Source organism: Mycotypha africana (assembly GCF_025528875.1).
Source record: "Mycotypha africana strain NRRL 2978 chromosome Unknown BDF20scaffold_8, whole genome shotgun sequence".
Lineage (NCBI taxonomy): Eukaryota > Fungi > Mucoromycota > Mucoromycetes > Mucorales > Mycotyphaceae > Mycotypha > Mycotypha africana.
Window position 1 is genome coordinate 1,058,622 of NW_026515732.1, and position 22,550 is coordinate 1,081,171.

The window sequence follows — 22,550 nt, forward strand, 5'->3', positions numbered from 1 at the left end:
AATGACATCGAAGCCGTCTTCTTCTTGATCTAGTTGCTCAAAAAACAGATCGTGTCTATCTGCATTTGCTTCTTGAGTTCTTCTAATTTCACTTATCATTCTGTGCTGCATAGTGCACTGTGGACATTCTTTGTCGTTCTCACCCAAACATCTCTGATGGAAAGAGTGCTTACACAGGAAGTGTATAGCTGGTAAATCCAAATTACCTTCACATGCTGTACACTTTTGCACTTGGAAAATACGGGCACTACGTGAAAATCAAAATTTAGACTGCGTCGTTTCTGTATGAAAAGACTTGACGCAAAGTTCTCTTTACCTGGTTTTCAGTTCTTCGATCTCCTTCTTCCTTCTGTCTGTTTCCTCTCTATAACTTGAGATCAATTCTTCATTCTACACCGTGTATAGGTTGTTAATGCACGTTCTGCACATTTCTACTCTTCAAAATTTACTTCATACCTGCTTCAATTCTTGACGTTCGTTCTCGATCTTTTTCCCTATATATTTCTTGAGCAAGCCAACGTTAACTACATTAGACCGCGACAAAGCCTGCACAAGCTGTATTGGCGGTAACAAATTTTGGTCATCAATATAGTTCATGACGTCAAGTAATTCATTTTTTGATTTAGCCATGATTTCTGGAGAGGATGAGAAATAAGTCAGCACCATGGGGTATAATGAAGGGTCCTCAGGTCTGGAAAATAGAGTAAGTATTTAACTTAATAAACAATCATGAATTTTCAAAATGGAAATGGTTCTTAATTACCCATATTTTCTAACGCCTTCAATAACGCGTTCTGTATCTTGTTTCTCCATCCAAAACCTTAAAATATCTGAGTACATGGCCATCTTTTCGTATAAATACACGACGCCCTCATCAAATCGTTTCATTTGGCAAAGCATTAAAGCTTGATTTGTATCATACTCCACATTTTCATCGTGTAGTAATGCTAATGCTTTTTGGTGCAAGGTTTTATACTCTTTTCCTTTATTACGATGCTCCTCTGTGCAATCAAATTCATCCAACACTTGTTCCAAAAGGTTGTTCCAAACATTAGCATATTCTGATTTTTGTGATAACGACGCTCCCTTTGAGATAGATTCGCTTTTCAAATATTCATAGACTGCTTCCAAGAATTTGGTGAGGTACTTCGGTCTGTCGATAAAAGCAGGCATGAAATTTTGAGGAGAAGGTGGTGTATAACTTGGGATTCCTGTGCTCTTTCTGGACGCAGATTGTTGCGATAATTTGTTTAGTGTAGGTGTGCTATTTGTATGCTTTGGTAATGTAGGTGTGCTTTGATCGGATAAAATGGAAGAGGAGTCTAATGCATTTGGTCCTCCGAAAGGAAGACCAGCGAGAGCCCTTACATTATCGCTTGGAGCAGGTGATAACATGTTCTCTGATTCATTCGCTTTTCGAGATGGATTGTTATTGCCATCGTTTTCAGGTAAAGGAAGCGTACCCGTGCATAAATCGATTAACAACTGCGTCGTTTCATCAGGAAGATACATTAATAGTGTTTTACTGTATCTTTTTAAGTACTTTTCGGCTTCATACGGTCCTAATTTGCGAATATAATTCAAAGCAACATCATATTTCTTTGTATCCTCCATCACAATTTCCAAATAGCTATCGTGCACTTGATATTTTTCTGCTAAATATACTGCGTGCTCATAGTAACCCGCTTGATGACATACACTGATAGCTGTTTCCAAATCAAAATTTAGATCTGTACCTGTCTGTAGATGATTGTTTAACGTCCAATTGGTTTTAATACTTTATAATACCATGCAAACAAACCTTAATAAACTCATCTAAACGAGCTACATCTTTCAGTTTTGTATAACAATTCAAAAGGAGCGTAGTGTGATCTGCGTTGGCAAAACCCTTGGAATGAAGCTCCTGAAGATAGTTTGTTAAGTTATAGATCCGTTGGGCATCAAGAAACTATAAAAAGAGCCAACATTTAATAGCTGTTCAAACGAGCACTTTCCATATTAAACCTTTACTTTTCGAATAATGTATGATGGTTCCAGCTGACCAATAGTTCTGATATACTGCTCCATTGCGCCATCATAATTCCCCTTATTATATAAATGATCTCCATATTTCTTGAAAATATCGGTAATGCTGTTATCGTCGTATTTCTGCATGTGTGCTAAGTTGATGGCAAGAACATACAAGTTCATTTTGAATAAAATCTCCAATTTTGTAGGCGTATCTTTTTCATTCAATTGATACAACTATTGAAAGGTTGATATTCCATTATATTATTATTAAATTGTACCATACGATCGTAGCAATTACCTTTCCATCTGCACCAACAACCCAAACGGAGTTCCATTCACAGAATATACCATGGATACCACCGACAAATGTGCCTACATATGCCAGAAACTTATTCGCTGTGTCGAAAATAGCTATTTTCGTAAGTTCTGTTGTTGCATTGACATTGTTTTTGTTTAGGTTCAAAGATTCTCTAGCACCGGTTGAGAGATTAGCAGAAGTCATAACAGGTGGAGACACAATAATAATATAATTTGATTTGAACCATGTCAGCGAAGATTTTGGTGTGTCGTAAGCAAAGCAAGGTCCTCTTCCTGTAGGGTCATAGAGGTAGATAGCCTCATCGCGGCCAACAACCATCTCCTGTTGATCGTTCATGATGGCGCATCCCAAACCACAACCTTGTTCATCCAATATAGTCTACCATAAGGTAAAGTTTCCATATCAGCATATAGCCCTATAACGATGTTTGTCTGCGAAATCATTGTTACTTACAGTCGTAGGCTTCACAACAGTCGTATTATACGACATTATATTACTCGTGGTCACGATAAACAATATAACAGATTTGGTCTGTTCACGAAATCCGAGCCCAGTGATAGGCTCTTCTCCTTCATGAATCACCTTCTGCTTAATGACCTTATCTTTCGATAAATCACCGCGAATCAAGATAACAACACCGTTGGCTAATCCAACAGCGAGCTGTGACATATTTTCCAATATAGCAAACGTGGTTACAGGATATGTTTTGCCTCCATGCTGTATTTTGATTGACTTTAATAATGTTGGTACAATATTTTCTTCGTTTGGCTCCGCAGAAGGTTTCAATATGTCTAGATCCCATATCTTAATCAGCGGTGTGCCCGATACCGTGTCTTCTTCCTGTAAGTGAGTCCAAAATGAAGTTTAATCGTTTAATAAATAGAGGCTAAAACGAAAGTATTCACTGAACCACTTTACGCCGATGGTAACAAGTATGTTACTCTGCTTCATCTGCTTTAAATAGGTAACTCTTCCCCCATCATATGCAGTGAACTTTTGGTGCTTAAAAGAACGATCGACAATGTAAATGTTGCCTGAGCTGTGTATAGTAAAAAGGGTTAAGGATAATTACTTCAAGGAATATGCAATGTTCTTAAAGAGAAACTCTGTTAGTCATCTACGAAAAAAGGATATCTGCTACAATGACATGGCCTCTTCCTGCTGTAAATAAAGTGTTGTCTTTATTCTAAAATCAGAGAAAGAAATGTCAGTTGGTTGTTAATGGCGGGATTTGGCAGAAACTGTTATAAATTACTTGAAACAAGGCTGGTATTTTGGTTTTATCATTAGGATCGACAGCTTGCTGCTTATCAAAAAAGTTGAACTGTCTCCATTGTGCCAACGACATTTTTATTCTAGCTTCTGTAACAAGACTTGGAGAGTGATGAAGCGAACTCATCAGGCAAAAATAGCGGCCTTTCAAATGCTTTAACTTGGCACCTTTTTGATTTCTAAATTATGCAGTATTTTTAGACGACTTGCAATATTTATTACAATTTTATCGGAACAATTGTCCATGATTATAAAAAATCCTTCGTGTTCAACGATCGACACGAATCCTATTGACCTGCACCGTTACAAAAGCCAGTACAATTCAAAGGAAGCAACCGAACAAGAAGCACTTGTTACTGCCAACCATATCTTCTCAAAAGTTTACGGAGCCACTTGAATTTGTTCGATCAAGCACATCCATCAAAGATACCAAGAAGCATATCACTTCGTCTTTATCAACTTCAAAATTTAGCAATTTAAATAATCAAGCAGGTTTATACCACTTTTGACGCGCATGAATTGATCTTAGCCTTTTCAACATTGAAGATATACTGAACAGTGAAGATATGCTTCCCTTTTTTCTGGCATGCTCCTATGGCCATCTTCGAATAAAAATGGAAGGTCCATATCGGATTGATCAAAAAGACAGGGAATGAAACGATATTGATTTATATTTTATATTCTTGGTTGGGCTTCCTTGAACTTTCAGGAAGGCTGTCTTTCAATTATGGCATTCACATTTTGGTTTATTGACGACTTTACTATTATTGTATACCTAATCTCTTATCCAATTGAAAAAGCCAGTCTTCTGGGATACAAGGATATATCTTATCAAATAAATCTTCATGATCTTGCTTTTCAACTTTGATCGCTTTATATATTGCGTCGGCATAATTGTTGATCTCAACGGTTTTCTGGAGATTCTTTCGCTGTTGCGACTTCCAGCAAGATAGAAGATCATTCACTTCGGTTGCTGAGAATGGAAGAATATAATCAGATTCCATTTCCTTTGGAAACGACATATTTGTAATATATGTATTGTTACTCTCTTCTGATAACTGCTCAGTTGGTATAATTGTTATCAAGTGATCAGTCTTTACTGATACGGGTGCGATAAGGAGATCCAACTGCTTTAAATTACTGCTCCATAGCTGAGGAGCATTAGATCCCCGATCTGCACTGTTTTTGATATCTTGTTCTCGCTGTTCGTATTCCGTTGTGATCTGAGATACTAACTGCTCAATTTCTACCGGTAATCTCGCTTCTGTAACTTCATACCGATAATTTTGTATGCAGTATTTCATCTGTGTTGGACTCACTTTATCAAATCTCTCCATAGCCGAAGTGAAGGCAAAGACATCATCTATTTGAGATATGCATTGTAGCAATTGTAATATTTGTTTTAATGGTTGAAAATGTTTGCAAATCATTGATGGTGGAAACTGGTTCAAGCTCAACCATTCTTCCAGACTATGTATATTTATACATATTTGAAGAGCTTTGGTGCGGCACAAACATTTTCTTTTCTTTTGTGATAGAATACGCTGTATTACTTCAAATGAGACATATCGCACCAATTGTGACATGCATTGAACAATGATAGCTGGCGGAACGTGGTATGATTGCAGAGTAGACTGAGCTGTGACTAGGCTTTGACTGATTGTATGAGGACTATTAGTTTGAGTATTTTCAAGAGACGTGATTGATGTGATTGAATGCCGTTGCGGCGATAATAATGGTGTCGTCGGTGTCTTTGAAAAATCTAGTGTTGAGTTACCAGCCTTAAAGCTGTTAACATTGATATAATTAACTGCTACCCTGGGAGACACCTCTGTACGTTTAGAATCTAGTGAACTTCTACTAGACCTTTTAAAGAACCTTTGCCAGTCATCAGCAAACTCGACAGTTCCAAGTTCAGGTAAGGACTCAAAATCTATCAAACAAGAATCCAACACTTTTCCTAGTTCTTTGGTTGACTCGCTTACAAAATATGTGTACGCAATCCATACAAGTTCTGTTAATTTTGTTTGGAATTTGTGTGTGGTGAGTGATAAGCCGATATCTTTTTTGAAGTATCTTAATAACTGACACATGTTAGCCATCCAGAATGCTAGTACTTCTGCATTATGGGAGGCTGTCTACAAACCAGAGCGAAATGTGTATCAATTGTATGCAATTAGCAAAAAATAAATAAATCATTGCTTCTGTAAGCAAACCTTGATAACTTTTGCCTGCTTGTTCAAATAAGCTTCCAATATGTTTGAAAGTGATTCCTTGCTAGAATAATAACATGCATACCGAGAAGAGAGAAACAGCACGTTCGCCGGACGCCAAAGCTCGTTACTTGACGAAACTTGATCTTTCAAAGCTTTTACATTGCTAACCTGCAATGCCATATCAATGATAACATGCATATCCATTACATTATACACAAACATTTGGCTATACAGACATCTGTGCCAGTCGAACGTGCAAGATGTCAGTATCTGTTTCGTCCAATCTTTAAAGACGTCTTCATCTTCCTTTTGTATGTTTTCAATTTGGTGGCCCCCGGTTATTTCCTCCTTGCGTTGTTTTGTATTAACTATATCGTTCATTTGGTTGAAATCAGACGTTGAGGATCGATGTTGATTATACTCCTCGCATATCGTTTGTTCATTCGTATAATTGCAATTAGATTCACGATGATAATGTAGTAACATGTATTGATTTTGATTAGTCGGAAACAGCGTCGTTGAAAACTTTGCCGGCAGTAACGCGGTATCATTATTTATCACAACAGCAACAGGAATGATAGGATTTTTTGCTGCCAAGCTATTTGACAGATTCTCAACGATTTTTGACATTGCTGGTATTTCTGCACCATTACCTAATAACATTTTTACACTTAGTGTTCGGTAGCCGATTACTCCCCAAGTTAGTGCTGTCCAGCCCTCTGAGATGTATTAGAAAAGTATGCTTTTGAGTGGCACTCATTGGATTCTTAGTTTTACAGCTCCCTCAAAAAGAACAGACTGTACTTACTTTTATCCTGTTTGTTAATTCGAATGTTCGGTTGTTTTAACAATAGCTCTATGCATTTGTTATGTCCAAAATAAGAAGTGTACATCAAAGGCGTTATTCCTGAATCTTTGTCATCCGATAAGTTGACATTCACTTCCACATGTTCCAACATATGTTGCATTGTTTGCATATCGCCCATAGCAGCAGCTCGGTTAAACCATCGAGCAATGAGCTTGCAACGAAGTTTAGGGTTCCTGATATTTGCGTTGAATATTTTATGATCATAAACAGCGTATACTTCATTGAATTCTTTTAACCTAGCATGCTCATCATAACCTTCCATATTCATTTGCGGTCGATTATTTGTCATTATTGCTTTTGCATTTTTACGCTGTGTTTGTTCGTTTTGTGGTTGGTGTTGATTTTCTGTGGAGAGACTAACTAGCATTTCCTTGACTTGTGATAGTTTACTGCCCATTGATATTTTCGCGTCTGACGAGGAATTTTGATTTATATGGGATGGTGTCACCGGTATTCCCGTATTGGCAATAAGCTCTGATTCACTTGCAGCTCCACAATTATTATTGTTATTTCCACCTTTGGGAAAAGTGCTGCTTGATAATTGAGTAAGTATACTTGAAAATTGTTGGAAACTATCCGCAATTCTCGAGGAAAGTTCTTCATTTGACAACGATTCCGATGAGTTGGACATTGTAGTGGTTGATACCCGACGCAGCAGTTGCTGGTGTTGTTGTGGTTGATGAGACAAAGTATTATGCCTACAGAATGCATCGTTGATTTTAGCAGTCTGTTGAAATCCTCGAGCTTTTGTAAAGTCTTGGTAACTGACATTTGTATTAATAGAGAGGCTGAATGACAGCTTTTCTGAATTCATACGCTGTCTACGGGATGCGATTGTAGGCTGCCTACTGACAATTGGTGAGCTTGGCAGCATGGTAAGTTTCGAGGGATAACCTGTAAAGTTGCGAGATATGCGATAACGGTAATAAAGGCTTAATGGTTGAGAGTATGAAATTGGAAGTCGATTCTAAAGAATAGGAGACAGTGATGCGAAGCAACAGAGTGTGATGAAGAAAGACATTGATTCTCACCAGCCATGAACTTGTATTTCACCAAATCACATTCAGTAACACCAACGTTGGTACCTTAAAAAGTAACGGAGCTTCTAGCTACATGTAATCATTTATTGGCCAAATCATGATACTTTGAAGTATTCATTCCTTTTCGTGGGAAGTATAATAAATTGCTTCGCTTAAATTGACTAAACTACTATTGAAAGAGTATTGTTATAAGGTTGATTGTTATACAATATGTCAAATGAATTGAAAGTGCTAGATTATCTCATGTACACGTACATAACGCTGTGGCGAAGCGGTGTGTCAAATTCTGAGAGATCCTCCTGCTGCTACTTTTGTGTGGTCCTTAAAAATCGCGTCCTGTATAAAAAAGAAAAGGACACTTACAAAATATTTTCTCTGCAATTAGGGCTATAAATTTCAGTTATGGAAGTCGAAGTAGCACCTCATCCTGCAGCAGCAAAAGTCGTTGATTTCGAAGACTGGGCTTGTAACTCTAATGAGTGCACTGAAATTAGTTTAGGTTTGTAGAAACATCATTTGCCCGTTTGAGAATACCATTGAACAATATCTAACTGTGATATCTTCCACCTTGAATCGGAAATATAGTTCACTTACAAAGAGGAGACAATGATTCCAAACAGCCTATTATCTCAACAGGATTCAACCCTGATTTTACTTATTCTGTGTTTGGTGCTGCAGAAACAATCTTTGGTTATAAAAACTTATCTATTAAGGTGAGAAACAAGAATTTTTTTGTACAGCACTGATTTTGCCTATTAACGCTTCGATCGCCTAGATCAAATATACATCAGGATCTTTAAAACCATACGTAGAGATCAACTACACAGATAAATATAAAGCCCAAACACCATCATCTTCAACGAAAGCAGAGGTGGAAGCAGATGATATTAATGCAATACTAGGTGAACTTCTGCCGAAAGAACGAATAGACAATTACCATCAATTTATCGACGCTGTCAAACGGGATTATACCACCTTCAGACCTTTGGGTGACAAAGTGCAGGAATATACCAAAGAAAATAACGATGGGTCCATTGATCATTTCGAAATCTACAAGGTAGCAGTGAGAGATAAGATATTCGCTTGGTGATTATGCTAATAGTTTTGCCTTTAATATCATGCAGTGCTCATTCGCTGATAAGGATATGAGGCGTTATTATTCTCGTATAAAACTATTTGTATTACTATTTGTGGAGGGATCTAGCTTTATTGATGACGAAGATGATAATTGGGAAATTTATACAACGTGAGTGCTATAAAACAAAAAAAAAAAACAACAGAATGAACCTTTGAAAGATTCTTGGGAGCCATAACAGTTGCATTATTCTTTTAGATATAAACGAGAAGATGTCAACAATACATATGCTTACCATTTCATAGGCTACTGTGCTGCCTATCCTTTCTGGTGTTGGCCAGAAAATATTCGAATGCGCATTAGTCAATTTCTCATACTCTCACCTTTCAAAAAGCAAGGCCACGGCAGCAAACTCTATCAAACCATTTACCAGTTGGTTAGAGCAAAGCAAGACATTTGTGAAATGGCTGTTGAAGATCCCAACGATGAATTTTCAGATATGAGAGACAAAAATGATCTACGCTTTTTTTTGAAATGTGATGCTTTCAAAGGATTAAAAGCGCCTGTTCCTGAGAATAAGATCAACGAATTACATGCGAAGTATAAGTTAACAAATCGACAAACACAACGTGCTTTAGAGATGTATTTATTATCAAAGTTAAACAAACTGAACCATGTTGAATATAAAACATATCGATTACAAGTCAAAAAGCGGTTATATTTGGTCAACTATGTAAGTGAGGAAGTTAAGCAAAGTTCGGTAAAGGGACAGTATAACTTAACTACTACCAAACATAGGATGTTCTTCAGGAGATAGAAGAAGAGGAGCGAAAAGAAAAATTGGAACAAACGTATCTGAGCATTGAAGAAGATTATCATCGTCTTTTAGAGCTTGTTTAAGATAGATATTGTTCAATGTAAATAGCAAAAGGAGCATTACCACATGAATTAAAACTTAGCTGTAGGCGAGATAAATCAACGATTACAGTTAAAACACCCGCCGCTCTTGCTGCCTTTTTGAGCACAGACTACCTCAGCTGTAGTAAAGAATATGCAACAGGTCCTTTCTCCTACTGCTTCTCTTTCTAGAATACCTCACTTAGCCTACAATAGCAGTCTGAGTAGCCCTAAACCAGTGTTTTTCTCTTTTTCTTTTTTTTTTTTCTTTTTTCCCTCTTTCTTTTTTCTTCTTTAATCCGATGTAAGTTTTTGCATGAGCAAATAGTTTGGTCTGCCTTTGTGCAATCTGTCTAAACTAAGACTTGTATGACTTCGAAGAAAAGGCAATGGATAAAGAGCTGTACAGCTTAGTTTTGGGGTATAGAGAATGCCTTGAAAAGATATCTGAACTTAATTCCGAAACTGTAAGAGAGAATGTGGACTTACGAAGGTCATCAATAGAGCAACAACTGTTCGCAGATCACTGTAAATCGGAATCGTCAGTTCCTCAAAAAGTGTCAACTGCTGATACTTCGAAAAATATGCCAGAAGCCAGGACAGTAAATAAAAAGCTGGATGAAATCATCGGTAAACTGAAGTTGGACAATGATAAAGTATTAAATAAGCAACTAATGGACGCTGAAGCAGCAAAATTGGGTGTTCAAGTTTACCTCGACAATGTAATATGGAAACTTTTTTCTCGAACAGAATTATTGAACAACGCACTTCTGTTCAACAACGATTTAAACAGGATTAATGACAAAAAATGCTTGATGAAGTTGATGGAAACCTTCATTCATATAGATAGAGAAACACAAACAAATTTTGTTATTCAGGGTGAAGAAGAAGTAGAACAAGAGGATCAAAGACATACATCTAAAGAAATGGATCAGTTTTTGGCAGATTTGCATAGTTGGATGCTTCATGTTAGTGCTATTTATTTGCGGCTCTGTACAACAGATGAGAAAAAGTATATAGTAGAATTATTATCAAAAACAACTCATATAGCGGACTGGGCAATGCCTATGATACAGTTCAAAATGGAAAAAATGTCGAAAGCAGACGATTATGTTGCCATTTTAAAATTAGTACTTTCCAACTCTCATTCCGATCCACTTATGGAAGACAATAGACTTCATTGGACAGAGGATGATTATTTAGCTGTTATCGAGCAACTAGCCATTGACTACAATCTTCTCAATGTGATTGACAATCTACCATCTGATATCAACCCTCAAATGCTGTTTATTCTATGCCAGAAGCTAGCAGATGCACTCATGACAGCCATTCAACTCTTGAAACCGATGAAAATGCTTGCTAAACGCTTATCTCAAATAGTAACCCATATATCAGTTTTACTTGTTGATACAGTTATTGAAAAAGAATGGCCATCATGCCAGCAACATATCGATCTTTTCATCAGTCAACTTGTGAAAGGTTTTTATGATATGGAAGGCGGCAGTGGGTGGTCATTTCTCGCAAACATCAAATATGACGCACTATCTATCAACGCATTATGGGATATCACCTTACATATGCTGCATATCAACACCAATATAATACCTTCTGCTACCAGCGATGTATTAAACGATAACCTACCAAGTACCACCCGATTTCAATATGAACTGCAAGAAAATCAAACACAAGGGTACTTTTTACTCAACTGTTTAGCCAATATAATACTAAGTATACCGTCATTAGGCTTTGACCACATCAATTGCGTCAATAACTCTGAGGATGTCTTGCGTGTCTGTACAATCATTATAATATCTTATACCTTGTTTATGATTGCTTTTGTTGATAAGCAATTACGCGAACATTTTTACAAAGACGTGCGGGATAATTTCAGCCATATAACGCGAAAACACACTTTTACCATTTCTTTGCTTTTCCAATGGTCTGCGCAGCATATCAGCATAATGGAACGTATGGCAATTTATCTCTTTCGTTCAATTGATTTACAGAGCTGGCATATTCTAAGAGATGATCTGCAACATATTCACCAACTATTAATCCTGTCGCCCACTACCACGGCAAATAACAATATGTCTCCTAAATCAGGCCAGCAACAGCAACCAACTCCAATATTATTTGCGCGATATATTCTCGAGCATCTGAATTATGGGTTACGTGATGATACCGTGGAATCTTCGGATATTTCGAAGGCACAACCGTGGTACGATCGAAAGATGCCTTTTTTGACTTATGACATTCATGAGGAAATTGCTTCCATCCTTTTAGATGCTTGTCAACAATATCTGCCTTTGCCAGACAGCATGAGCAACGATGAGACCAAAAATGATGGGAATAGTGTTAGTAATAAGAGAGTAGAAAACTCTTCTTCGTATGAATTATCTGCAACAGATGGTATGCATACCTTGTCAACGCATAGACCAACCAAATCAACAATTTGTGATATAAGTGACAGTGGAAGCAAAAACACGAAGAGATCCAAATTGTCGACTTCTAGCCGAAACTCTTCTGTCAATGCTCCTGAATTTATTGACTGGGCATGGACAATTGTCATGCAGCTCAAACTTTTTGACTGTCCTTCTTCACCACGCGCGAATGATATGGAGGCGACAATTGATATATCTTTCTTACGTCAAGTGCTCAACCACCCTCATCCAGCAACCGCTTCTCACGGTGCATTGTTGATTTACATCTCTTTTATGTTGTCTACTACCAGTCGTCATTTCTTGCGATTTGAGACAGCACATGGATGGATGAAGTTATTAGTTCTCTTGAGGCGCAGCAATAAGCCTGAAGTTTTAATCCAAATACTAAGCGAAATAATTCCATCATTCGTCTATATGCACGGTGATGACTTTTTCAACGATGAAAGTTGGAATGATCTTCTGAAACAAATGGTGGATTTTAAAGCAGATCCTATGCTTATTCAGGCTGGTGGAAGAATGATGAGGGTGATACAGCAACAACAACAACAACTGCGATCGCATCAAAGGAGTAGGAAGAGCCGAAATACGAAGATATTTGGTGACAATACAACAGGTATAGGGTTCATCATGTTTTCAAATTTCTGGCATGCTCATTTGATCGACTCTGTTAGTCACTTACTTGATGAAAAGGGGAAAGGGTTCTCGTATGTCGATTTGGTTATGCACTCCTGGCTAAAGTCCATCTTTAAACGCCATGATTGGATGTGGCATCAAGCCTATGTCGGTATGATGGATACATTATGTCAGACAGCTTGGACACTCCGCAATAAAAATAGATTAGTGCACCATATGTTATTGGAAGAGTACAAGCGCATTCAGAAAGCCAAAGAACAATATAATGCAAACTCGCCCAGATTGTCTAGGATGCTGAAAAATATGGTTATACCGGAAGATGCAGTGGCCACTTTGATCATTGGGGAATGGTCCGTGTTGCGAACCACAAACACATTTAATAAGTCGACACCAGGCATTGAAAATCGATTATTCTGGTTTGCATTTGAAGCATTGATGGTGGAAACAACTGCCGAGCAAAGTTTACGAGAAGAAATAGCAGAAGTGATTCAAAAACAACTATCAAAGGAACAATTACAGCATCAGCAAAATAGTCAAAAGCGATCCTTTGATATAGCTTCAGTGCATAAGCAAACAGCCAGTCATGCGAAGAAACCCATAGAATATTTTGCTATTTATCGCTGGTTACAGCATATATTGATTATGCCCTTTGACCATCCTTTGCTTCCTTTATACCTTCAGATGTTTTTCAGTCTCTATTATCAGGCGATTGTGGAAAGCGGAAACATCAGTATATCCGGCGGCACTTTGTTTTTTGAGAAGAAGCAAGACTTGATTCAAAAGCTGCAAAATTACATTGCAAATCTACAAACTTATCACGGCCAGAAGCTGACAACAACATATAATAGTAGTGATAATACTGCATCACTTTACGTAGAAACGCTGCAGCAACTGTACTACGCTATGTGGCTTTGGTTAGGCAACGCTGAGTTAACAGAGTTAAAAGCTGATTTTCATGACTTGCCTACTCTTTATGATCCTCCTCGCTTAGGAAAAATCTATGCTAGAAAAGAGCAAGAGCAGCCTTGGGTTACTAATGAGGTTTGGCTAGATGTCATTGATCTGAATTATCTGGAACGAACATTCTTAGCTTTTCCCTGGGCTGGGGCTAGTAAATTCAACAAAAAAAGGGACGAAAAAGAGCTGTGCCAGCAAAGCTTGAGAAGCAAAAGTAGCAGTGCAAATATTGTAGCGTCATCCGCTTCTTCATTATCCATTCCTACTTCAACAACAACACGTCGCGGTGTGAGAATTTTAACAGACGAATCTGTTATTAAACCTTTGCCTCCTCTATGTATAAATGAGCCTACGACGACAAGTACAGGTTCAATAAGTAAAAGATTAAAAAAATAACTGATATACAGTGTTTACAGCCTCAAATGGCTGCTTCTGATTTTCCAAATGGTGGTAAACAAAAATTTATTTTGCGTTTTGTTAAGAAAACTCACACATTGTAGAAAGACTTAGACGGCGCTAGCAATAACTACTTTGAAAAGTAGTTGAACCCGACTTAATTGGATGGGTCAACCATTAAAAAGTAGCAGCGTAATGAAATAAACGATTGTATCGAGCTCGTCTTTAAAAGAATCGCTGCTAATTGAGCACTGTCGTAGATGAATAGAGTAATCGTTAACATGTTAGACACGTTGTTTAGCTAGAATGAATAATCTCTAAAGAATGGGAAACAAAGGCCAGTACTGTATTTTAGGGTTATTTTTCAACCACGTGTATGATTCGAAGTCCATCACCTACCAGTTTTGTAGCCCTGCTTCTGTTGGATGTAAAAATGGAGTATTCATACGCGACATTTAAGAATTGCACTTGACAGTATTCGTATTTAACGAAGGAGAGTTATGGCATATTTCTATTTAAAATTGAACATACTGTCATATCTAGTACATACAATATATCAAGATGTCCGATTTAATGAATTATTAAAGTACAAATAGCAATTGTACAACATCTCTAAACGTTGGAAAGTCAGTTACTTTCCTTTTTCTTTTCACGCGAAATACCACTGAGTTTCAACTCACCAAATCACTTAACCTATTCTCCTGAAATTTGTGTCTTTGCAGCAGATTACAGCTTTTTTGTCACTTTCTACAGCAGAAACTCTTCATTAACAGCGTACTCTAATAAGAATAAGGAATATGGATAAGAGAAAGTCAACCACAACCGTCAATAAAAATAGATCATCAGCCATTCCAAATTCAACAGGACCTACCATCGTTGGAACAAGAGCATCGATGGCGCGTGCAAAAGCGATCAATGCTCATTTGCGATCGCAGTCCAACAGCACAAGCACTGCTCGCAAAAGAAGGCGCGAAGGAGTTGAATCTTCTGATCAAGTATTAAAGCGAAAGACCCAAGAACTGAATCAAAAGCCAGCATGGGATCTGAGGGTAAAGTAGAAACCAAGACGTACAGTTTGAGATTTACAGTTATATCAGCGTTCGAACTGATAATTGATTCAACATTATTTAGGGCAGAATTGATGATATGACAAATTTATACGAACTAAACATGAAGACTTGTAAGAGAGTACATATATAAGCAATAATAGCTGATCCTCTGTTAAGCATTGACTGATCATCATTTTCAGTGGCAGAGTTGAAGAAGTTCAAACAAGAATTTGATATCATTAAGGATGAAAAGGAAACCGAAGAAAAGCGAGCATTTCAACAAGTGGCATCTTTGAAAGCCGAGCTACTGGAAATGGATAGACAGCATGAAAGAAAAATAGTAGAGATCAAAGCGGCCCAACGTGTGGAAAAACAAAAAATAGAAGATGAAGAATTCAACCATTCAAGACGATTGCATTCAATGAAAGTCGAGGCAGAAACTTTAACAGAACAACTAGAGCGAGAAGAAGAGAAAGTGAAAACTATACAGGAGAAGAATCATAAACTCAGGGTAAGCTCTGGAAAATTACACAAAGAAAAGCTAGTGTCCTCATCCTGTTTGCATATGCATGTGCATTTGTAGCAATCAATCGAAAAATTAGAGAATAAAGTGCAAAACTTTACTGAGGAGGATAAGCAGCTAACAGAAGAGTTAGAGGTAAAAGTACAAATGTTTGACTTTGATTAGGAAACTACCTTTAATTAACGAGATATGTTTTGAACATATAGCATTTAGAGCGGGTACTAGAAGAAAAGAATAAGCAGATTTCAGAGCGAACAAAGATATTGGAGTCAAAGAAAAAATATATGGCAGAAATAGATAAAAAATTGACGGAATCAAATACAGATAGAGAAAGATTAAGAAAAAAGATAGCAGAACTGGAAGCAAAAAAGAGGAGGTAAACCACAGCGCTGTTCCAGTTTTACTTTCATAATTACAAAGTATGCTTCTAGTTCAAATAACAACGATTACTTTGGTCAAACATAGGGAGGCCAAGCTGAATTATCAACGAAGACATCAACAGCAACAAAAAAAATAATCAAGAAAACCCTCATAATAACAATGAAAGCCATTATTTATTTACAGTTCAAGAAAAAAAAAATTGATTGTATCACTTCTTCATAAAGACGCGTTACTGATGAAAATGTTACAATGAAGTAGTCAGTTTTCAGTTCTTGAAGCATTTCCGAGAAAACTACCAAACTTTTTTTAAAGGATAATAAAGCAAGAGAATGAAAAAATATGTTAAAAATACAGATTTATAGCTCTCGAATTTTTGCAAAGTCCTAATGGAATAGATCAATCCCAAGCACAGTTTCCTAACTTTTCTTGAAATCGTCCAATGAAATGCCCCCATCTGAGAGGTGAGTTATTCAAGATTATGTATAAAGCTGATCAATCTGACACTCTAATACTTTTTGTATTCTTTGTTGCATAAATTGTCCATTTGCTTATTGGGTGATAAACAAAGGAAGCCAAGTTATGACTAAAACTTGGGCGTGATTGGTTCTAGTATATTCCTTTGTGTTCTGGTGATATAAAGGGGCAAATTACAGTCAATGAGTAGTTAGTTATTCGCTCTTATGTCTTGTCTGAACATACGCTGATGCTAGCTATCATACATTATGGTTTAATGTCATGGTTCGCCTTTTTTTGTTCTAACGCATGGTTTTTTCTGCTGGCCTGGTTGCTCAAACTTGCTACTACCAGATGTATATGCCGTACCTTTCCTAATCAGAAACAGTACATACGCTCACAGCCGATGGCTGTAATACCTTTTGGGTAAGGGATATAAAGAAATGAATAAGACTGCCAAAAGCCCTCAATAACACTACTTTTTCTGTCAAATGTGTCATTCTGCTCAAATCTAACTTTTGACACTACACCTCATATGTAAGTATTACAGCATTTCTTATTTTTTTTTTCTTTGCGCCTCTACACGTACTAATAGCAACTACATTATCATATTTCATTGATCTGTCTCAAATCGGTCTCCTAGTTCATATACTCTATTAGCATAATATATGTGAAAGCTTCCTGAACTGTCATTAGCAACAACAATAGCATTATCTATTAAAAACTATACAGGATCAATTTGATTTCTTTGTCGGGCCTATCAAGCCTCAACTTTATTGCTGTAAATTTTATCCAAACTAGGTTTGTTGCTATACTTGAGGAAATCTATGCTCGAATAAACACACAGTCATGAATACGTGCTATTAGAACGACAGATGGATAAGTTAAAAAGATTTAGAACTTCTGCCTACTGCATGCGTAACTTATACGTATATGACCTTGGTCTTCAATTCATTTATTGTAAGTTTGAAATGTAATTGATTAACTTTAGTAAGTTTGATACATGTAAAGATTCTTTGAGTAAGCTTCGAATAGTAGTAGTATGTATATGTTTTTGAAAGGAATGACGGCGCGAACGCATGCAAAGGGACTTGATCTGGAAAAAAATCATTCCGACTTGACTTTGGATTCAAGTAAGTTAAGTTTAAGAGTTTGCCATAAATTTGACAAACTCGGTCTATTGATCAGGAAAAGCAAGTTAGACGGGTATGGTCCGCTGAAAAAAGCATTCTGTGGACAAACCTTTCCGATGGTAACATGGGATACTATGAAAAAATGAAAGGTTAGTTTGTTGCCGGAAATGCAATATTTGAATTTACTCGTTACCTGCAATTTTGGTATAGGTTTAATAGGCTCGCCGTAAAGCAAACATTTGAAAACATATGCAGAAAAATAGTGAGCACTCAACCTTTTCCATAATAACATGTACTGAAAGAATATAGCGCTCATGGAAATGGGTAGATTCTATACGTAAGCATAGAATATCAGTAAAAAATAGCAAGTCATCTTTCGGTTCAGTGCAATTTTAATTACTCGCATCCAGAGATAAGCACCAATACTGGTGTCTACTCTTTTCACAGGTATTGTAGATCTCCTTTTCGGACTATTGTTGTTGGTCGTATCGTCTGGAAGTACGAAAGAAACAGACTTTTTCTTCGAGGATCGAAAACTTTTATGCAGCTTGAGCGATTTTGCTTTCTTTTTTGATCGTTGACTTGTCCAAAATTTCCTTATTCTGTAAAAGGCACCATAATGCTTCAGTAAAAAGTAATCGTGGTTGAATATCTCAAATTTCAAGCCTCCTATTGTCAACAAGAATAAATAAGCGTGTCGTTTGTTTCCTTTGATTGTTTTTCCAACTGTACCTGGTAATCGTTGAGGATCTTTAATACGTAGCATAATTGCGAAGAGCGGGAAATGATTAAAGAAGGCCAGCACAGTTTCCATAATCACTTGTAAAACAATAATCCCTACACGACTCTGGAATTTTCATAAAGAGATGTCAGAATATCATCCTTCGAAGCGGTATATCACTCAAGATGCCTTACCAAAGCAAACGTCAAGTAATAGATCAGTACAGTGGGGAATAAGAATGTGAGTAGAGTAAAAAGACTGGTTCCTAGAAGAAGCTGATCCAAATCATAATCGCAAGAGTCTATACGATTCCTAAGTATATTTCTCTTTTTGCCTCTAAACAGGTTGAAGAGAGAGCTCAAGATAAGTAATTGCCAATTAAAGATACGGGCGGCTACCATATAAAAGCAATACACGTGCAAAGTCATAAAGGCGAGGAAATCGCTGGAGAGGGATATGATCATCGTTATGCCAAATATGCCAGATAAACCGATAGTATAAATAATACGCGGTGTTAGCGGTTCTATCATTTCCGTCGACACCGTCCAGAGTCGGATCAGCCAGAGAAACAATTCACTGAGAAAACTGCCCAGTTCATGGTTCAGCTTTAACCCTGCAGGTGATTCTAAAAACCAGAGCATCATGGATTGGAGTGATTCTACTGTATACGTCTACTTTAGCAAGTTGATGTCATCAGTAAAGAAAAAAAAAAGAAGAGTCCCTTTTGCCATCTTTCTCTAAAAACGATTCGAAACTGATACTTTACAAAGAGGACTTTATGAATCCTGTTTGCCATTATATGTCGATTCGTCATTAAAAAGGTGCCCATGGCAATTCCTATAATGATGTCGTTGGCTACTAACCACATACTATTGTAGAAGCTGATATAGTAGGCTCTTGTCTTTGCCGTATTTGCCCAATTACGCTTACGGATCCTCATATATTGTCGTGGCCAGAAGAATAACTGCTGCAACCGGAGATCAATCTGCTGACCTAACGCAATATCGAATATCAGATAGGAAGCCATATATTCTTTTTTGTAGTCCACTTACCGGCTGTTGACATGTCTTTAAGAGCCACTCCATTCAAAATGAAGTGCGGTAGCCTAAAGTTCAGTAAGTGTAATGTAGCTTCAGCTAATGCTAGAATAAGGAATAAAAAACACATAAATGTAATGGTGACCATTCGTTGGGTATAGTTCCTTAAAAAGCCTTTAGGATTGGTAATCGAAAAGTGACTGAGATGGTCGAGCAGTTGACGACTCCATTCTTTAACATGTTGCAACAGCAGATATCTTGCAGTTGCGTGCTTGTGTTTGAACTTGTTGGATAAATTTTGAATGCCATATTCTAGAAAGTAGGATGAATTGATCTAATTGTTATGGATATGGCTGTGATCAGTGTCGAGCTTTTTCGTCGGCTGGGAGCGGTGGATAAAGCTGATACTTACTTGTATCAAGACCTGACTCAGATTATCTGCTGTTGGATCATTGTTGTCACCATTAATAAATTGTCCGTATTCTAAAATCTTTTCAAGATTGCTGGAAATTTCTTCTCCATGCTTTGTATTAAATCTACTGCTTCTTTTTTGCGATGGCATATTCAGCTCCTTAGGTGATATGTCGAGTTCTAACGGATTCAATGCCAAAAATTGCAGTCGTCTAGGGTTGGGTTGTTCGTAAAATATCATTTGGTATGCTGAAAGGTTGATTTTCTTTGAATTTAAGGAAATGGAGGTTGGTACAGGAACAAGAGCTTCGTCAAACGCTACTTCAACCCATACAGATGGCTCATCTATGAGTATCAAATAGGTCAGAGAAGTTGTTCCCTTACTTATCTTTATTTCTTGTTTTTTAAACATTACTGTTCTCTGTTTGCATGCTTAAGTGAGTATCTTTAACGCGTGAGTTGGCTGTCGTTAAAAGACCGAGTATCTGCGGAGGAACTTTACAAACTCGATTTATATGTGTGAACTCCATACACTCCCCAGATATACAAAAGTCTTTGAGCACTTCTTTGAGTTCATCCAACTTTTAGTTCAGATGTATGAAAAGAAAACAGTTAGGACAGATAAAGCGGCCATGCTGCTGATCGACTCTTATTGGCGACCTCATTTACCTTAATGTTACAGACAACAGATGCTACGCAAATAACACCTACTGCATTATACCATCCAATCAAAAAACCTTCCTTAACTTTGGGAGAACATCGATGCGAAGGCCAGAACAGTTTAATGGCATCAGAGCCTGATGTCATGTCTGAGTATGGCGGGAGGCGCTATTATCTGAAGGTAAAGAGATAATGCATTTTTTTGTGCACTTAAAAAATAAACTGAGAAGTGCAAAAAAATTGAATTCGAACAGAAACCTTGAATTTTGCATATTCGGCTGGCGTTAAGTTTATAATTTACTAAATAAGTTTCTCAAAGTCTTTACAAGAAACACAATGTACCTAAACTCCCTAGATATTGTAAGAAAACTAAGCCCAAATTTGATAGTAGTTGCAGTACGACTTCCGTAATACTAAGGTTTATTAACGCGTATTGTTGAGATTTAGATTATTATAGACATACTTTACTACTTTGCTATGACAAGATGAAGCTGTTAAACTTGATGCAAATGCATAATTTATCACTATGGGTGCAGTTGTTTTCTTTGAAGACTTTCTTCGATTTGGAGAAAAACAAAAGAAAAAATAGGGGGAGGGGCGAAATTTTTTTTTTTTTTTTTTTGTTAAAACTGCTCTTTCCGCTCATCTCCATGATCCAACGATGTCAAAGTAGATTCGCCTTCTCAAGATTAGGGTGGTATACAACCGCTATAAAAGCCTTGATACCAGATAAAGAGCTGGCTGCGATTACAACGCGGTCGATTCGCCCTTTCGCAAATTTAACATCAACTATCGTCAAGACCGAACTAGAAGACGTCGCCACGACTTCAACAACTATTCCTGTATCATTATCTCGCAATATACCTCAAATTGTACAACCAAGTGTAGTCCCGGTCGTCTCTGTTCAACGCGTTTCAGCTACACCAGAGAACGTCGAATATCATCGTTGTGCTGGTTTCAAAAAGTCGGACGGCAGGCGTTGTAATAGACTTGTACGAGTGGAAAGCGTCTCTGCATCAGCCGATCAAGCTTACCATTATTGTCACGATCACCTTCCTCATCCTATAGCGGACAAGGATAGACGCGATAATAGAGGAGGAAAACATACAGAAGCAGAAAGTTTACCTTTTGCAGAAAAGAAAAAGCCTGCCAATGTTCCTGTTACTGAGAAAGATCGGCTAGCAACACCGGTAAAGGTACCAGGCTCGCAAAAAATTTATGATTGTTGGGATTGTAAGATCCAAAAGCTTCCGTTAATGAAATAATAATGCGCAAAAGGCAACTAATGGATCACCGCCCTTTCTTTTATCTATATTTATAGTGTGGATAACACCTCGTATCAGTCGCGTGAAAAGGGAGATGATCAAACAAGAAATGCAACGACCATTATCGATTCGAGATAAACCTGGTTACATTTATGCGTATCAATTAAACGAAGGTCGTTTATCAGGAGTCAAGAATTTTGCGTATTTAAAGATTGGCCGAACGACCGATCCCCATCGTCGAATGTATCAGATAGCCAATACCTGTGATCTGGTACCAAAAATAATAGAGCTGTTCCCCAGTTTTCCTAAATCAAATGGGCCGATGATGCCTAACAACCTGGAAGCTTTAGAGGAAGAAGTGTTGGATTTACCAAAGTGCCCTCTATCCCACCGAGTGGAGCGACTGATTCATCTAGAGCTTCTGGGGCTGTGCAGCAAGGCAGAGTTTAAATGCCCAAAGTGCGGTTGCACTCATAGAGAATGGTTTAAAGTAAGACGAGGCAAAATGCCTGACGGTAGAATGATGACGGATCAAGAGTTGTACACATTAAAAGTGAGACCAATCATTTTAAAATGGATTCAGTATGGAGTGGCAGCCTCGGTTTTTTTAGCCAATAATAAACCATTATCGTCGTGAAAAAAAGTTTATTGTAAATATGCTTCAACATAGTTTTTTTTTAGGCGCTTCTCAAATAAAATTGAAGTAGAGACTGTCTTTGAGAGAATGTTAAGAAAATGGAAGTTCGGTATTGCACCAAGTCAATCAAATTACATGCAACCTTATCATTTCTTC

General features: G+C 37.4%; 9 protein-coding genes across 9 annotated transcripts; 6 read left to right on the forward strand and 3 right to left on the reverse strand.

The window, feature by feature from the left end:
- Positions 1–312: 312 nt before the first annotated feature.
- Positions 313–2,998, reverse strand: BDF20DRAFT_907097 (uncharacterized protein; the record flags this gene model as incomplete). Its single annotated transcript, XM_053083345.1, has 7 exons — positions 313–390; positions 457–691; positions 764–1,740; positions 1,802–1,948; positions 2,011–2,244; positions 2,309–2,707; positions 2,783–2,998. 7 exons carry the CDS (start codon positions 2,996–2,998, stop codon positions 313–315), a joined length of 2,286 nt encoding a protein of 761 aa, XP_052934236.1.
- A 1,367-nt stretch (positions 2,999–4,365) lies between these two features.
- On the reverse strand, positions 4,366–7,559 carry BDF20DRAFT_914999 (uncharacterized protein; the record flags this gene model as incomplete). Its single annotated transcript, XM_053084261.1, has 3 exons — positions 4,366–5,739; positions 5,818–6,536; positions 6,626–7,559. 3 exons carry the CDS (start codon positions 7,557–7,559, stop codon positions 4,366–4,368), a joined length of 3,027 nt encoding a protein of 1,008 aa, XP_052934237.1.
- Positions 7,560–8,127: 568 nt separating this feature from the next.
- On the forward strand, positions 8,128–9,700 carry BDF20DRAFT_915000 (acyl-CoA N-acyltransferase; the record flags this gene model as incomplete). The annotated part of the gene is made up of 6 exons (XM_053084262.1): positions 8,128–8,224; positions 8,311–8,438; positions 8,501–8,782; positions 8,850–8,971; positions 9,059–9,533; positions 9,599–9,700. 6 exons carry the CDS (start codon positions 8,128–8,130, stop codon positions 9,698–9,700), a joined length of 1,206 nt encoding a protein of 401 aa, XP_052934238.1.
- Positions 9,701–10,086: 386 nt separating this feature from the next.
- On the forward strand, positions 10,087–14,124 carry BDF20DRAFT_824377 (uncharacterized protein; the record flags this gene model as incomplete). Its single annotated transcript, XM_053077887.1, has 8 exons — positions 10,087–10,211; positions 10,296–10,566; positions 10,633–11,076; positions 11,140–11,404; positions 11,801–12,083; positions 12,210–12,609; positions 12,730–13,254; positions 13,342–14,124. 8 exons carry the CDS (start codon positions 10,087–10,089, stop codon positions 14,122–14,124), a joined length of 3,096 nt encoding a protein of 1,031 aa, XP_052934239.1.
- Positions 14,125–14,721: 597 nt separating this feature from the next.
- Positions 14,722–16,375, forward strand: BDF20DRAFT_660043 (uncharacterized protein). Its single transcript, XM_053075969.1, has 5 exons — positions 14,722–15,173; positions 15,256–15,304; positions 15,374–15,684; positions 15,757–15,831; positions 15,903–16,375. The coding sequence occupies exons 1-5, from the start codon at positions 14,922–14,924 to the stop codon at positions 16,074–16,076; spliced, it is 861 nt and encodes a 286-aa protein (XP_052934240.1). The 5' UTR covers positions 14,722–14,921; the 3' UTR covers positions 16,077–16,375.
- A 432-nt stretch (positions 16,376–16,807) lies between these two features.
- BDF20DRAFT_837512 (uncharacterized protein) lies at positions 16,808–17,550 on the forward strand (the record flags this gene model as incomplete). Its single annotated transcript, XM_053079060.1, has 4 exons — positions 16,808–16,956; positions 17,263–17,331; positions 17,378–17,490; positions 17,522–17,550. 4 exons carry the CDS (start codon positions 16,808–16,810, stop codon positions 17,548–17,550), a joined length of 360 nt encoding a protein of 119 aa, XP_052934241.1.
- Positions 17,434–21,112, reverse strand: BDF20DRAFT_883153 (N-acetylglucosaminyl transferase component-domain-containing protein). The gene is made up of 11 exons (XM_053081765.1): positions 20,502–21,112; positions 20,248–20,413; positions 19,834–20,177; positions 19,437–19,755; positions 19,151–19,377; positions 18,579–19,055; positions 18,396–18,510; positions 18,064–18,332; positions 17,857–17,994; positions 17,773–17,795; positions 17,434–17,707 (listed from the first exon to the last, which is right to left on the reverse strand). The coding sequence occupies exons 1-11, from the start codon at positions 20,637–20,639 to the stop codon at positions 17,638–17,640; spliced, it is 2,286 nt and encodes a 761-aa protein (XP_052934242.1). The 5' UTR covers positions 20,640–21,112; the 3' UTR covers positions 17,434–17,637.
- On the forward strand, positions 20,757–22,119 carry BDF20DRAFT_660208 (uncharacterized protein). Its single transcript, XM_053075970.1, has one exon. It carries the CDS (start codon positions 20,978–20,980, stop codon positions 21,755–21,757), a length of 780 nt encoding a protein of 259 aa, XP_052934243.1. The 5' UTR covers positions 20,757–20,977; the 3' UTR covers positions 21,758–22,119.
- Positions 21,861–22,118, forward strand: BDF20DRAFT_810281 (uncharacterized protein; the record flags this gene model as incomplete). Its single annotated transcript, XM_053076597.1, has 1 exon — positions 21,861–22,118. A coding segment is annotated over one exon (258 nt), but the record flags the coding sequence as incomplete, so codon positions are not given.
- Positions 22,120–22,550: the final 431 nt, after the last annotated feature.

Coding starts and splice junctions, on each gene's coding strand:
- BDF20DRAFT_660043 (XM_053075969.1), top strand. CDS start 14,922: ATGGATAAGAGAAAGTCAACCACAACCGTCAATAAAAATAGATCATCA. Junction 15,174..15,255: donor AGCCAGCATGGGATCTGAGG/GTAAAGTAGAAA, acceptor AACATTATTTAG/GGCAGAATTGATGATATGAC. Junction 15,685..15,756: donor AGAAGAATCATAAACTCAGG/GTAAGCTCTGGA, acceptor GTGCATTTGTAG/CAATCAATCGAAAAATTAGA.
- BDF20DRAFT_883153 (XM_053081765.1), bottom strand. CDS start 20,639: ATGACATCAGGCTCTGATGCCATTAAACTGTTCTGGCCTTCGCATCGA. Junction 20,178..20,247: donor AAGCATGCAAACAGAGAACA/GTAATGTTTAAA, acceptor TGATACTCATAG/ATGAGCCATCTGTATGGGTT. Junction 17,995..18,063: donor GTGCTTATCTCTGGATGCGA/GTAATTAAAATT, acceptor GCTTACGTATAG/AATCTACCCATTTCCATGAG.
- BDF20DRAFT_660208 (XM_053075970.1), top strand. CDS start 20,978: ATGAAGCTGTTAAACTTGATGCAAATGCATAATTTATCACTATGGGTG.